This window comes from Argiope bruennichi, chromosome 5 (assembly GCF_947563725.1).
Source record: "Argiope bruennichi chromosome 5, qqArgBrue1.1, whole genome shotgun sequence".
Classification (NCBI taxonomy): Eukaryota; Metazoa; Arthropoda; class Arachnida; order Araneae; family Araneidae; genus Argiope; species Argiope bruennichi.
The window spans coordinates 54,629,059-54,646,286 of NC_079155.1; the positions used below are offsets into that span (position 1 = coordinate 54,629,059).

The 17,228-nt window shown below is 26.2% G+C and overlaps 1 protein-coding gene across 1 annotated transcript in view; it reads right to left on the reverse strand.

The window, feature by feature from the left end:
* The window catches only part of LOC129968138 (uncharacterized), a 59,667-nt gene that overhangs the window by 35,168 nt on the left and 7,271 nt on the right, over positions 1 to 17,228 (reverse strand). The window contains exons 3-8 of the mRNA XM_056081958.1: positions 15,679 to 15,772; positions 12,588 to 12,737; positions 9,018 to 9,089; positions 6,011 to 6,070; positions 3,998 to 4,151; positions 1,317 to 1,440 (exon numbers count right to left, since the gene is read on the reverse strand). Of these exons, the coding sequence (XP_055937933.1) occupies positions 1,317 to 1,440; positions 3,998 to 4,151; positions 6,011 to 6,070; positions 9,018 to 9,089; positions 12,588 to 12,737; positions 15,679 to 15,772 (654 nt within the window). The remainder of the gene's footprint in view (positions 1 to 1,316; positions 1,441 to 3,997; positions 4,152 to 6,010; positions 6,071 to 9,017; positions 9,090 to 12,587; positions 12,738 to 15,678; positions 15,773 to 17,228) is intronic.

Consider the following 17,228-nt stretch of genomic DNA (forward strand, 5'->3'; position numbering starts at 1 on the left):
ACAATCTTTATCAATAAAAAATTCTCTTTCAACATTATGTTTACCATAAAAAAAGCATCATTTTTAATAATGATACAGTATCATTGTAAGAGCAGATCAGATCAAAATTATTAACTCACTCTTTTTTTTTTTTTTTTTTTGAAAAATAAAAGATGGAATCATTAGGGCTGTTGATTGTCACATTCATCAGCCTATCACTCTTATCGTTCAGAAATTCCAAAAAATTCCATACTTTTGAAAGAAAGTTGTCCCAGATTCCTATGTTAATTTTGCCAATATTATGCTTAGAATGCAGAAAACTGCATGAATTTGCCAATCACATTAACCCTTGATGCAAAATGCTCTTATTGCACTTTTCCCTGACTTTCAAATATTTTTAAGAATTTCTCTGACTTTTCCAGACCAATAAAATTCCCTTTTCCTCTGATATCCAATTTTTCAGATCTGTTGCCATTGAATAAGGATGAATTGAAATATAAACTAAATAAAAAATTAATAAAAAAAAAGAAAATTAATTGAGAGATCAGATGAGATTTTGAATATGCCAAAATCTATAAAAATATAACTTGTCTGAACTGGGGATTAAAAAATTAAAATTAATTCATTAAAAAAATTCACTTCCTCTGGCATGGGAATAGATGTGGGAGAAATTAAATTCATTGGCTGTTTTGCTGTTCAGTAGAGTATTTTCAGCACCCAGTGAATTTAGATTGCACAAGAATAGTACTCATTGGAATTGAGTCAAAGTCAATTTTGCAAACTTCAATACAATGACCTTTCTTATTGAAGTGTTTACTTTTTAAGCAATTGTTCATGTGTGAAGTCCTCGATTATTTTTCTTAATTCCTTTTATTGTTTGTCTATTTTTAAAATTTTTGCATCACACACTAATAGGTTCAGTTCATAAACACCCTGCAATAATGAATTTTAGAGGGTGAATAAATAAATGAGTTCTACTCTTCTTACATGCTCAATTGTGTCTTGAACAAATAACACTTCCAACTTCCTAATTTTAAATGTATCAAGTGATACAATTATCATTAATATTGCACATGAATATATAACAGCCAACTGTTTCTTTATTAATGAGCTGCTCTTTATTATTAAATACATCTTCTGAGGAAGTGTAATAACATTAAGACTTATCAATATACCTATAAGTATGTTGCAAGGAAAAAAGTAAATATTTGAGTGTTGGGAAATGTATTTCCTTTAAAATGCTTTATGAAAATGTATTTTTTAAATCTTTATTTGCATTTTGAATTTTAAAATAAATTACATAATGTTAATGAATAAAAAAGATTTTTAAAAAATACCTCATCACTTTAGCCATACACTGACAAAGTGATTTAAATGAATCAATCTGTGCAACAGGAATATCATCAGAAGAAGGTATGACAAACAATGGTAAGTCTGAAACATCCACATACTCTTTCATATCTGGAAAAATACACATTATATATTAAAAACATAGAAGTCTCCATAAATTCCTTGCAGTCATTTTTTCATCCAGCAAAAATAACATGTATAATACAAACACACAGTTAATATCTGCTTGATGTTAAACATACAAAATTGCTTTTTTAACATCCTTGTTTCAATAAACCTGATTTAGATTAATGAAATTTTTTTAATAACAATAGTTTTAAACTATACAAAGAAAACTTATACAACCAGTCAAGTTAGCAATACACAAATAACAATTAGTTAATTTACAGCATTAGCTGCATCAATTTGATATATATATATTTCTAATTCTTTTTCTTTAGAGATACGAGATATCATACTACTAAGAATGTCCACTTAGTCAATCTTTTGATGGTTTACATAAAATATTCATTCTGGGTAAACAAAAAAGGTGAAATTTCAAACTAATAAAATATGATTTAGATATAATTATAATGATTTGAAATGGAATTCATTAATGATTGAAAAGTAAAATGATAATTTTATTTATTGAGATCAATTTTTTTTCTATCTTCAATATGATGAGAAATCATTTTTTTTTAATACCAGAATTATTATTCAATCATGTTTTTTACAAAAGTTAATACATTGTTATTCAAAAATACCCTTCCAAGTTGTACAACTTTTACTTGTTTTACACCAATAAGGTTTTCAAGAAAATCAATGTAGGAAAAAAGTTTTTAATGAGAGCTTACACTACTGTGTGTCAATTTCTTCAAAATTAGATTGAAAATAAAAATAATTGTTTATCTTAAAACAGTATCATCAGCAATATTTCTTTGAAAAATGTTTAGCTACTCATGGACATTTCCAATGATCAGTAAATTACTACATGACAGAATCTCTTATTTTATTATGATTCTTCTCATTCTGACATAGAATTTATGCACAGATTCATTACGCATAGAAAAATTATAACTTTCAGTAATATAATATTCCTGCAAGTTATATAATTTCTCTTTAACAATAAAATTTCCCCCTTCTGAACTGCAATAATACATTATGATTAAAAAAATCAATAAAATAAGCCAGATAGATAACATTTAAGAGAAAATAATTTCAAAAAATTAAAAATAATACACTATACTAAGATTCATCACAAGAAGATATAAGCTTATTATAAGAATATTGCAATTTAAGGAATGAATTCAAGTAATACAGAGAAGGATCTAAATGCTTTTAACTCCTCAAAATACTTTTTCTTTAATAACAAGTAGCAAATATATGTTGAATAAATTTTTGAAATTATACATTAAGATATAACAATAAGATATTAAGATTGATACATTACGATATTAAGATTATCAAAAAGATATATAAGTTCAATATACATTAAGATATAATTATCAAAAAGATATATAAGTTCAATATTTCAAAATTCTTTCCAAAATCATCAGATTATGTTTTGACACATTGGTATAAAATAAGACTGACTTAAGAAAAAAACACATTGACTAAATTTATAATATTAATAAATGAGTAGTTTATCTACTTCCCCTGTGTTAAGCAAAATAGTTTATTTAATAGTTTAAATTTTTTGTTCCTACTTGAGTTATATGAATAAAATAATTTATATATTACAACTTATAATATTTGCTGAAATTATTATTTAGAAACAGTAAATGCACGATTTATACATAAGTTTGAATAAAATATAAAAAATTTTTTTACAAATATAACATTAAAACTAATGACTAGATTCAAAACAAAGATTTATAAATTAGAGATATTGACAACTGTTCATACTTTTAAACATAATTAAATTTAACCCCTGAAAACCAACAATACTTGGAAGTACTATCTGCATGTGAACATTTTATTTTATCTCAGCTTTTAACCTTATATAATAATGATTTGGCAATCAGATGATTATGACTTAATGGCAAGAAAAGATGTTTATTTGTAGAAGATTGAATCACTATTTGCAAAATTCTTTTTAACAACGCTAAATTAAAAGAAACAGAAGTATTTAATTAAGGACACTTTTTGGGAATGCTTATATTGAATTACAAAAACTTTGGACCTCTTTTCTGGTAATCAATTCATTAAGCATTTTACTACTGACCCAACCCAAATGGCAGTGTAAATTCTTCACTGGTTTCTACTTCAAAAGAAGAGAGCAGAATGTAAAATGAGTTAACTAAAATGTCCTTACTCTACATTCTGCAATCCTCATTTGAAGCAGACATTAGTCTAGTACTATCACAGCCAGTTGTGCCAGGTCAGTAGTGAAAGGATTAAAATAAAATCTTTAACTTTGAAGGAAAAACATGAATTATTAATCAGCCATCGAAACAATAAAAAAACAATGCACCCAAATCCATATAGCAAATAAGTTTTTTTTTTTTTTTTAATATTTAATTTGCCTACTTTAAAAAAAAAAAAAAAAAACTGACTGGTCCAATATTTTATTTCAAATGCTTAATTTAAAGACTTAGGTAAACAACTTCAAAGAATAAAGGCTTAAAAAATGTTCATTTTCAAATATTTATTACTTTTGTAACAATTGAAAATATATAAATTATTTTACCTTCAGACAAATTCATCAGGTTATTTAATGATAAATGCATTGTATTCAAGAACTTTTTAATTAAATTGCACCATGTGTCCTTATATTGGATTGAATTTGTTTTATGGTAACGCAAAAGACATGTAGGTAAAGCAGCAAAACAATCTCCTATAGCCTGTAAATATAAGAACCATGAATGTATTAATATATATAAAAAATAGAAATTAAAAGCGATTAAACATAAGATTCAAAGCATTTCTTTCCATCTAAAATTTTGAAAATTATTTATCAGTTTTGTTTGTTCACAATATTGCCTTTTTGGCTGTAAATTACAAATAGGAATGCATAACTGCTTTAAATTGAACTTGTGCTATTTAATACCAATTGCCTCTAAATACCAGCTCATATATCAGGAATATTGGTTATATTATTTTCAGATAAATTGTTTAAATATAACATCAAGTCAACGATTCTGTCAAATTGTTTGATATTAAAATTACATTGTTTTAATTGTCTTACTTTATTCGTAGGGTACATGCAATTTTCTAACAGACAATTCCATAATGTCATATAGCTATTAAAAATATAAATATCTTGCTCATTTATCTTCTAAATATTGCAATATTGTAAGTTCACTTCTTTATTATTATTATTTATTTATTTTGTAAATTACACAAATAGTAAACAGAATTCTTCTTTCTTAGCTTTCAACAATGGAAGAAAATCAGATGACTCAATATTTGATGAAATAATGAAAACGATTTGAATTTCAGGGTGTCAATATAATTTATTATTAGAAATGAAGTAAAAAATATATATATTTTTAAAGAATTGCTGAAATTAAACAAAACTTCCTACAATTAAATTACCACTAAAAGACATTTTTTTTTTTTTAATGTTTTCAAATGGTATAAAATTATATTAAGTAGTAATATTTTTGACAGTTATCATGAAAAAAAAACAATCTATTTAACTTTTAGATAATTAAAAAAAAATCGCTTTGAAGTGCACATTTCCACTTTTCAAGAGATATACATCCCAAATAGTTGTAGGTCATATTGGCCTGTGGAGTTTCAACACATGCATACATTCATTACTAGTACAGAAGACTGAAAAATTGAATGTAATGGAAACAAAAATTATATGAAAATGAATTATCTGCATATCTGTTTGCTTTAGAAATAAAGATTGAAGTATCAAAATAACTGTTAAATACAAATGCCAAATTTTTATAGTTAATATTTTAACCAAACCAAAATAAAATATTTAAAAACCATGAAAAATTTCTAAACAAATTTCATCAAGAGTAAAAGAAATGTGAATTAGAATAATTGCAAAGTTAATACAAAAATTATCAATTTGTATTTGGTACCAAAAAATATCACTAAATTGTTTATTAAATGATATAAAAATTTATTTAGTTAAATTGAGAAACCTATTTTTTAAAATATATATATCATAATAACACAAGTAAATGAATTAATGTAATTAATATAACAAAGAAAGCAAACTTTGTTTATCTTTATTAAAATTACCTTCTTTATAACCTGTAGGACAAAAATGTTGCCAAAATATAATTAAAAAATAAAATATCAAAAGCAAAATAACAATTAATGAATCAAAAAAATGATAGGCTAAAAAATGGAAATTTATTATTCTCTCTGTTACAACAATAATCATGAAAAAAAAAAAAAAAAGAGTTTAATCTTCCATGACAAATAATACATATCAGATGAGCCACTACATGAAAAAATGAATTGGTTGATTACAAAGATAATTTTTAAATTTCATTTAAAACTTTAAATTAGTGTAAAAATTATTTTACAGTAGAAAAAGCAAAAATATATGACCTAAGTTTTAGTTAACTTTTCGACAAAGAATCAAAAGTGATTCAAATTTCATTCAGACTGGACAAAAAAATTTATTTTGCATAACATATTCACATATATTATTTTGTTCACAATGTTTATAATATCAAGAATTTTAGGCTTAATTCAAGAAAAAGCACAAAATATAATTTTTAGAAATAAATACCTCAATAACTTCTCCATAAGGATTGTTCAATTCCTTCACGAGGATTTCTTCAATGTCATTCTAGGAATTATAATCAACTTTTAATTTACTTGAAAAAAATACAAGAATATATATGCATTTCACATTAATAAAAACAATAAGATATACTAAAAGTATTTTTAAATAAGCAAGATGTCATGAAAAATTGAAGAAAGAACATATAATGGGAAGAAATGGACAGTTTTATATAAGACCCATAAAAGAAAGGGAAAAAGAAGAAAGAACATATAATGGGAAGAAATGGACAGTTTTATATAAGACCCATAAAAGAAAGGGAAAAAGTTATTAAAATTCTACCTTTTTCTATCCAGAGTTTGCAAATCAAAAACTATCCCATGATATTCTTATAAGAAATTCTAAGAAAAATTTCTTAAAAGAAAAGAAAAATAGTAAAATTAATTAAAATTTACCCTTGTTTTTGCTCTAATCTTTCAGTAATTATTTTTTTTTTTTTTTTCAGATTAAGCAAGTTTCAAAAGCAAACAACAATATAATTTGGATGCATCACACAAATTATATATATTTATATAAAAATTTCAAATTAACTGTTTAAAAAATTTTTCTAATTGTTAAATTTTTAGCTACAATGCAATTTTAACTTTTAAATCATCCAGCCCCTTCTTGTAATCAATTGCCAAGTCAACAAATTCCTTAAAAAAACCATATAAGTCAAAAATATTTTCTCACTCTCAATTTTGTCTACTTTCTCTCTTCCTATTCAGTTTGCTATGCCACTTTTACCACGGCTTAGACAAAAAAATTTTTTTGACAAACTAAAAATTGTATTATTTCTTTGAAGTAATAAAGAATAAAAGGCATTAAAAAATTCAAAGTCTGTTTCTTCAAAATCATATTTTATATGTATAACTCCATAGCATCTATATATCAAAGCAGGATACTTCTCCAAAAAATGGCAGGGATGATTTTGATAAAACTTGGCACATACTTCTCTTTGACTAGCTAATGTGTTGTGAATGTAAATCAAAATTAACAAAAAGCCCTCAAGTTGAATAGCTATCACTCATTTCTGGAAATAAAAATTTCCCTATGGTTTTTCTTGTGTGCATATGTAGTATAGGAGAGAACACACTAACAGCACTCATATGCGAGTCAGAATAAATAAATAAAAAAAAATTAGTTCTAATCAGTGTTAGCAAGGAGAGGTAAATAAAAAAACATTACCTAAAGTAATGAATGGTATAATTAAATGAAAGTTTATATACACAAATAGAAAGATAAAAATTATATTTACTAATTACCCAGAATTTAGTAAGACAAAATTTACATGCTAGGGGGGGGGGGGGGAATTGATTACTAACCTCATTTTCTCAAGTACAGAGTCTTGGAAAAATAAGGACTTGGTAGAAATAAAACTCAAAATAACATTCTTGCTATCAAGATACAAGCCATCCAAATTGGATCTTTGAACGTGCAGTGAAAATTTTGGCTACAGAGTTAAAAAGCTGAAGCAAATCAAATATTCCCTTTCCACATTATACTGCATTATTTTTTTAAAAAATGAAGATTTAAACAAGATAACTTTTAAAACAAAATTTTTTGGACATGCATTCAGACTTTTTGTTTTAATAGAATTCTTCTCAAATATAAAACAATAAAAGGTATCCTTTTTCACTTATAATAGCTTCACTAGTATTTAAATAGTCTGTAGTCATTATTCCAATGTCAGTATATTTTTTTCCCCCTCAGTCTTGGATACAGAACTGATCCATGAAGAAAAATAGGAGAGAAAGTAAAAAATGGATGAGTTTCCATCTATGGTTTAACAATTGCAAATAGTGCCCCCCTCCCCTTCTCCTCAGAGTAATAGCAACGATTTCTTTATTCTTAAAATGCTTCAAAATCAGCATTTTTTAGGTGTAAAAAAAAAAAACCAAGAAATTTAAATTTTTTAGTTTTTAAAGAAGGTTCTAAAATTTTCAGCATTTTTTCTGCTCTATAAAGATTTTTAAATTCCCAAAATTTTCCTGGTTCCATGACAACCTGGTTGGCGAGATAACAAAAGCACATAAATGCATCAACTGACATGAAATTTGATTCCCATTTCAATCTATTAATTCAAATATATGGTTAATTTTTTTTTTAAATCAGTCCCCTTAGAATGATAACTTTTTTAAGGTATAAAGAATTATTTAATCAGACATTCTAAAGCTTTTTTTGTGAAATATGCTTTTCATCGAAATTTCTCATTTAAACATATTTAAGTTTCTTTTCATTATTCAACCAAAAATATTTAAAAGTGAGAACTAACTCCTCACAAATAGATCAATTACCATGAAATTTTTTGTCTGAGGTCCATAAATAAATACTAAAAATAAGATATTTAAACAGGTTAAATAATATAAGAACGATAGGAAACGTAAGTTACTATTAAATAAAATGCAAGAAAACTAATATATTAATCATTTATAAATACAGAATAAAGAAAAATAAAAAAAATTTAATTAGAATTTGAGCAATACTCCAACAAAATAATAAATTTTTATATAATTTTGTACTGTTTCTAGTCTGTCACAAACTTTATATAAATAGAAGAGCAATAGAGTATTGTGTTTGTTATAAATAATGTTACAAATTTATAATGTTGTTCCCCAGTGCAGTAAGAACCGAGAGAAATAAGCAGAAGTCAGTTGAATATGGAATTAAATAGTAGTCAATGGAGAGTAGCTGATGTTTGAGAAGTGTAAATAGTAATGAAAAGCCTTTCTCCTGCAGAGTTCTGAGCTGTTTACAACTGATTTGATGCTGTTTACTGAAGTTATAATCTTGTGCATACTTCAGCTGCATTTTAATGCCTGTGTGTTTGTGTTAAATAAAACAGTGTTATTGAGTTGTTGGTCTGTTCAACCATATATCTACTGCATTGGACCTTGTTTTTTTTTTTTTTTTTTTAATTTTCTGCTGCAATAGATTAGCCTGAATTAAAAATGTTTTGAAAATATTTACTTACTATACGACTTCCAGCGATTTCAGGCAAATATTTCATGTAGAGAGCCAGACTCTGACAGGAGAGTTTGTAAATCTGAAAGAAAAATAATTCAAAGCTGTAAGAAATATAATATATCCTTTCAAGAAAAAAAGATGTATTGCTCCAGTGCAAAGGATCAATGAACTAATTAATTCAAACAATTTCTGGGTAAATTCCTTTTGAAATTACTGGTCTGATTGTGAAATGAAATCAATGAAATAAATTTTGACTATAATATGAACAGTATAACTTGATTCAAGAAAGATACACAAAACACAAGCATAAAAAAATTGAGTAGCAGTTAAAGTATTGAGTAGTATTTTGAAAATAAAGCGAACGAATAAAACCAAAAGATTGACATGAATCCAACTTTGGATAGAATCGGTCTTCAAAATCAAATATTTGGCGCTCTTTTCTTGTACATCACCGCCAACTTTGCTTCATTTATAGTTTGTAACCGTTTTTATCACCATTCGTACTTTTTCATTCTCTCTTCTTTACCAACTGATATTTTTGATACTGTTCATCACATTAGTAGTTATTAATTTTGATTATTGAATATTTATTCAAGTCGTCCTTTCCATTCCCTTCTAAAATGTCTGAAGAAGTGTTATCACCCATCACGCTGTATACAGCTCACAGACGATGGAAACCAATAAAAAGTGCAGCATGCAGAAACATATTAAATGTATATTTTAGACTCCGAGAAGAAAACCTTCAAGATTCTATCGATCAAATCATTGATAAAATTTCGCATCTTACAGGTATTTCGCAAAGAACAGTTTTCAGCTTGAAAAAATAAGTAAAAGCACACAGTCCTTTAAGTACCCTTGGAAAGAAGAGACCAGGCTCAGTAGGTAAACATTCAAGGCTTCTAAAATATGATGACTTTACATTATCCTGTTATCGACAAAAAAATCCATGCATTTTTTCGTAGAAATGAGATCCCAACATTAGATAAAGTTTTAAAAGACGTGAACGGTGATAGAGATATCTTTTGGAAAAACATTAGCTGAACAATGTTTTACAGAATATTGAAAAATTTGTGATTTTTTTTCCTTAGATAAACGATGAAACAAATTGAAATTTTATAGATTTAATAAAATAATGTATCAATAATATTGAAAAAAATAATGAAAATAAGGAAAGAATAAATTCTATGATTTAAAATGATAATATAATAAAGTACATAAATATTTACTATTTGGCGAAAAATTTGCAAGAAAGTTTTGCCAGTGATCTGCATTTCTAGTACCTTTGTACTTTAAAGTAACCCACTTCCCCTGACAACGACTGCGATTCAGCATGCGTAGAATATACATGAAGTTAGGGCGGAACAGAGTATAAATATATAACAGCTAAAACTATTCATATATAGCTAAATTATATCCCCTAAACAGAAACAAAGTGAAATGCATAATTACCTAATAAGTAGGAAAATACAATAGGATATTTACCTAATACCTGCATACATACCCTAAATCTAATTATTTTTCACAATTAATAAAAAAATAAAAATAGCATGAAAGATGAATAAATGATCACATTTTAACAGAAACAAAAAAAATTATGCACGTTTGACCTTACCAAGCAAAAAAAAAAAAAAAAAAAAAAAAAGATGATGAAAGAACTAAAGTGGATCACATAACACTATAGTAATCACCGACTTATTCGTAACTGTTTAAGTTATGGCAGATAAACTGAATATATGACAAGTTGCGGGGGTGGCATTTCGAAATGGTTTCTGGCAAACCTATCAACAAAATCGGTAAATATCACGAAAGAGAAGAGCAGAGAAACCATTAAAAAGATTACATCACTTGCATTAGGACATCTGGGTTTAAAGCATCATAACAAATGCTGACACAATGACAACATGTGAAAATAGGGTGAGCAGAATTCAGCTGTTTGATTTTTCCCTTGACTTTTTCTTATTATTTCCAGATTTTATAAAAATTTCCCTGATCTTTTTTGGAAGTACCTAAAATACTTAGAATGATTTTGTTTTATTTTCTTTCTTCATGTACTGCATAGTACATTTGTAATATGTGAAAAATAGTATTCTACTCTATCTTGCAAAAATCAAAGTAGAATAAAAATTTAATATTTAGAATATAAAACAAACTATTCTCAATCATTAGGTTTCACAAAGCATAATTTTTATAAACATTTCTCCAATAGTTACAAACATACTAATCAATATATAAAATATATTAGAAGATAAGTGCCCATCTAGATTAGCTTTCCTTAGAACTGATTATACAAATTTATTCATGTAAGATATAATACAAAGTCACATGCAAATGGGCAGAGTACTTAAGAATGAAATAATGTATTTCCTTTTAGTGTAATTGTCCCTATTTATATTGTTTACTATTACTGAATAATAAATACCACTAAAAGAAAAGTTATCATTTAAGAACACAAAATCAAACAAAATACAAGAAAATATTGGCAATAATAGTATACATTTCCAAACTAGAAGTGGTACTGCATCGAAATAAAAGAAATTATTCAGTGACAGCAAAACTAGATTAACTTTTAGTTCGCCAAACATAGTAAAAATTCATTTGTACATGGGCAGAAAAATTAATTTATATTATAAAAAGAAATGAGAAAACATGGTTGTTATCAATGAATTTCTCTTTATTATATAAAAAGTATTATTTTCATTAAAATGCTAAAAAAGATGAAATGAAAAAATTCTATAAATTTTTATCAATTTCATAACTTCTCAATTCAAAAATAGGGAAAAACTCAGCAATAATGCCTATGTGGCAGGATGCGTTGATTTTGCATAATATTTTACTTCTTCATTAAAGAAAAGTTTGCATTATGTTTATTGGTGCACATGACGCAGAACCCAACAAAAAATATTAAAACCGTCGTTCTGTAATAAACGAAGAGTTAATAAAATACGAACAGCAATCAGATACATCCAATAATAATTAGAAAGTGTTTTCAAGGCGCTCATGCTATCGGAATAAATAATAAAATTACGCGAAGTAAAAGGCGAGATTTTTTGCAGAGCATAAAGAATTGCCACTAACTCAGCCTTAAAAACAGAACAATAGTTGTGAAGATGATATTTACTTTTTTTTTTCTTTTCCAGAATTACTTCAGAATGTTGATATTTCTTGCACAACATTTTCTATTGTGGCAAGACGTAGTAAAAATATACGAAAGATTTTTTAAAGCTTTAAACATTTGAAATTCTTTACAATGTAGATACCTTTAGAGAATTAAAAACATCCTTGCTGCATTTTGAACTCATTTTTGACTGATGTTATTAGCCTCTCTAAAAAATATTCGACCGAACTAAAATATTTATGTTCAGAGCGCTAAAAAGAAAGGGATAATACAAATTATATGCAATATTAATCTCTAAATATTTAATAAAGATATGGATTTTATTATAATTTTTCCACAATGGATTTCAAATGCAACCTACTTAAACTAACTTTACAAAATATTAAAAGAAATTAACTGAAACACCATTTTTAATGCAAACATTATTTTTAAACACAGACTTCAAATCAATAAGAACATTACCTTATCACCATCAGACTCTGAAAGGAATGATAAAATATCATTCATAAGTTTAGAAAAGACTTCACTATAATCTGTAACACTGCCAAAATTTATAATCATTCTGTTCAGAATATTCAAAGGAATCTCTCTTGCAATAACAGAGTTAGGACACTAAAATAATAATAATAATAATATTAAAAAATGTGATGAAATGACACAAAAATAATTTATTAGAGTAACTTCAATTTCTCTTACTCAAAAATTCTAAGAAATTAGTATCCTCAGATAGTCAAAACCAATTATTAGGACTTTATATATTTGGTTCAAATCTCAAGAAACTAAAATATTTCATAAAAATGCTTTGCTAAAAATAAAATTGATTAAAATTTCTAGTCTGAAACATCATAGCATGTTATGCTTTACAAGGATAGTCTATTTTTATAATTATTTTTAAAACCATATTCTTAATTTTAACAATGGTAGTATGCATACAAAAAAATTGTATTAACATCATTATAATAAAAGTTATTATTAGTAAAAAATTATTACCAAAACAATGTATGGCTTTTAAAATATGCTTAAAAATACTTTAAAAATTTCATTAAAATCAAACAAAAAATGTATAAATCCTGATGAACTTTTCAATTAACGAAAACTTTTATTAGTAAGCACTTACAATTCAAGAAGTTATATCCCAAATCTGGTAACTCTGTATTAAAATACTGTCTTCAAAAGCATTTTCCAATATTTTTAATCATGTATATCATAACTTATAAATATTTTGTTACACCTGGTTCTGAACTAGTTTTATATTGATAACAGCACTAGATGAGCAGAGGTTGCATTTCTTTGTTTGGGCGTTCTTTTATTGGGCTTGGAGTTTATGCATGTTGATAATCAAGTTTTTGATTTTTCTTGGTCATGAAAAGATTAATCTATTGTTATTCTTATATCACTTCATAGACACACACACACATATATATATATATGTGTGTGTGTGTGTATTATATAATTCTTTAAGCAGAGGCCAAAGAGAGAAAGAGCAAAGATACTTTTGAATTTTAAACTTCGCTTTTACTCCATCCTGGGAGGCATAATTTATGCACAAGAAACATGGATGAAACATCCATTTACAGCGCGGCACAACAGCAAAAGAGTGCAAAAGAAATATTTGTCCAAGTTATTTATATACTATGAGATTCTGATAGGGATTTCTTCACAACTGTCAATTTCAGCACCTTTTAAAAGAATTTGCTAAGCTTGCCAATTTTTTATCCCTTCACTCGGAGTGTGGGAACTTCAGCAATTTTAGAACTCATGTAGAATTAAATAAAAAAAGTGGAATTAGATAAAGAATATGAATTTAATATGGGCTAAATTAAGATAAAACTTTAGAAATTAATTAGAAATGAAATTATATTTTAAATTATTATATATATAAGAAACATGTTTTTCATTAGATTTGTAAATCTTGCCATGATATTATGAGAGTATTCAAAGCAAATAAAAATACTTTGCTTGATAAGATTAAAAGGTACCCATTAAATAAAACCATAATAAATTCTTTCAATAAAATGGAATTACAAAAAGGAGCAAACAGAAGCAATTAACAGAAAATGTGATGGCAAGAATCTTAAAACCGAATTAGTTCAATGATTTTGTAGTATGGCAAGCAAATAAAGTATTGAAACAAACAGATCAATGCTGAAGTCAGAAGATCACTGAAAAGCTAAGCCATAACAATATAAAAGAAACTAATGATTTCTTGTACTGATGGAAAACAAAATACAATATAAATTTAACTAGTAGGTGCAACCCAATCCTTAATTTTCTCACATTTATATAACATGGTATGTTTTATATTTAGCTTTGTAGAAATAAATTGAAGAAAATCAAGTGTGTACTTTTGATCTCTTCTCCTCAAATCTAAAAATTTGATACAGATATAAAAACTTGATATTAAGACCAAATAATCATTCAATTTTTTTTAAGTTATTGTTTTTATATATAGATGAATAAGGACAAACATAGTCCTCAAAAGTACTTTTTTGAATCAGGGAAGATATTTTTTTAAAAAAAAGGGGGGAGGGGGGAATTCCACAACATCAAGAAAGTAAACTCTTCAGAGAATTGTAATGCTCTTTCTATATACATATTTCATGAAAATGTCATCTTTTATGAAATGTAGTACTCACGAAAAATATGAGCCATAAATAGAGGATAAATATAGCTTTTACAATTCATTTCAAATCATTTTTAAGCTCTCACTTCAAAAACCACACCCTAGCCTATAGTCTGTATTTCCTGTAGGCGGTTGAAGGTCACATTTTCTATCTCATTATTGGTTGCCTGGTACCAGTAATGCAGTAGAAAATGTGACCTTGAAACGCTTACAGAAAATACACAGACTAATAGTATAAAATTAATCCACTAAATTTTAAAATCCAAAAATTTACTCAGTAAAATAAATATGATGCATTTTGTAATATAATAATAAAAATTGTAATTTTGTAATTTGCATTTTGTAATATAATAATAAAATATAATAATAAATTTTTTAGATACATTTTTTTTCCAAATTTATTCAGATGAAAAATTGATATAGAATTACATATTTTGAGCCACAAAAATTTATGTATTGTCATAGGAAGATTTAGATTAAAAACCAATGCATTTTAAACTGAATATTAATATTCATTATTTATTTATATTACAACACTTACAGCCCTTGCACTCAAAGGTTAAAACATTCGATTTAGATGTTCTACCAATATTTGTGTTTAATAAAATAAATAACAATGTATAGCAGAATTATAACAATATTTTAACCATGAAACGAGAATCACATTCAAGTTGAATTTTTGCAACAATATTGTACAAATTTGCAAAAAAAAGTTCTACCGTTTTTTTTTTTTTTTTTTTTACAGAATTTTTATTTTATTTGATTTATTATTCTTTAAAAGTTTACCATTGTAACTCATTTTTATTTAATTATTTAAAAGATGATAAATGAAAGATAGCTTAATAGGATCAAATCGATTAAGCAGATCAACTGCATAATTAGATCAAAATAGCTTTCACTAATTAACCACTAATTTTAAGTTATACATACCTTTAATGAGCCCTCCACAATCCGATGCCAGTTCTCAATATACAAAGGTGAATGACTATGAACAACAGCATACAACAAAAGTAGACCTTCTGCCCTGTAAAAAAAAAGAGTAAAAAATGCAATGAACAAATTACTTTTTATCTACAGTATATACAGTGATACCTTCATATACTGTTTTTTTCAGAGATTTCCGAATTTCCAACAAAAAAAGTTTCTGTAATTTTGAATAAAATTTCTATATACTGAACAAATAGTTTTGCACAAAAATTATGTAAGTACAGTAATCAAAAAATGACCATTGTCTTCAGTCAATAGAAGGAATAAACTACAGAAAATGTTTCAATGATTCATACTGCAACAGATTCATGGGGAATGCCCTTTTGGGGAGAGATTTTGATTTCAAATTGAATTCAGCATTAAATTTCTTATTATGAAATGTCTCCAAATAAAAATTTTTTATATGCCATGTGCTGATTCTACTTTTACTAGTCCAGGATAGTGTCTACACGAAGCACTGTAATTAACACGTTGGCCCATGACTATATTGAATCATGTTGGTTCATGTGGTCTGATCCCACTAAACGTGTTTTTGTTTTTTCCCCCTCTCTTTCTTTCTTTAACAGAGCTATCAAGACGATGATTGTTACAAATACAGACTTTGTTGGCTATCTTCAAGTGGGTCATTATTTTGAGTTAATGAGCGACTCTATACTTTAGAAAAAGCTATACCTACATACATCACATACCCATAAATTGACAAAAGAATCATCTCTTTGAATTTTTAAATGCTAATAGATACTGCAAAATTGTAACGGTTTGTCCCAAAATTTTGACCTACCTTCATGTACAGGCACCAGCTTCTATTCTATGCTCCTAGATTTGATAGATTTATTGTTATAAACAAAAGTGATTTAACAGTGTATGAGATTTAAGTATGTAAGTATTTAAAGAGACTGACATTCTTGTTGATGACTTTTGTTATTATTTCTGTTGTTAGGAGAATTTAAGAGAGTGCATTCAGTTTACTATTGAGAAGGTGAGGATGAAATATTTCTAAGTGAATTTTATAATATGGTGGGATTATATTGAGTTTAATTTTGTTAGCCATGGATAAGAGATGGGCTATCTTCTACAATTAGAGAAGAATAAACAAAACAGAAAGTCCCCTTACCTCTGACACAGAAAAATATAATTAGAAAGAGAATATAACATTAGATGCTTGTTTTGAACCTGAAATTAATTATACTTCTGAAATGAAACCCCAAACAAATATGAACTTTTTTTTAGTGAGAACAGGAATTTTCAAATTGGAATTTCATTTTTCTGCAAATTATTATTATCTTTTTTTTTTTTTTTTTTTTTTTTTTTTTCGTAAGGATAATATTTGTTAACCATTTTTTGTGTGCACAGCATTTGTTTTCAAGTGTTTAGTCAAATTTTAATATTTTGCTTGTTTTATTAATTTCTATTGTCATTTTTGCTACAAACTATATTTATATACAAAAGTTGTAAAATTGGAGTTATTATATTAAAATACTAATTTCATCTTA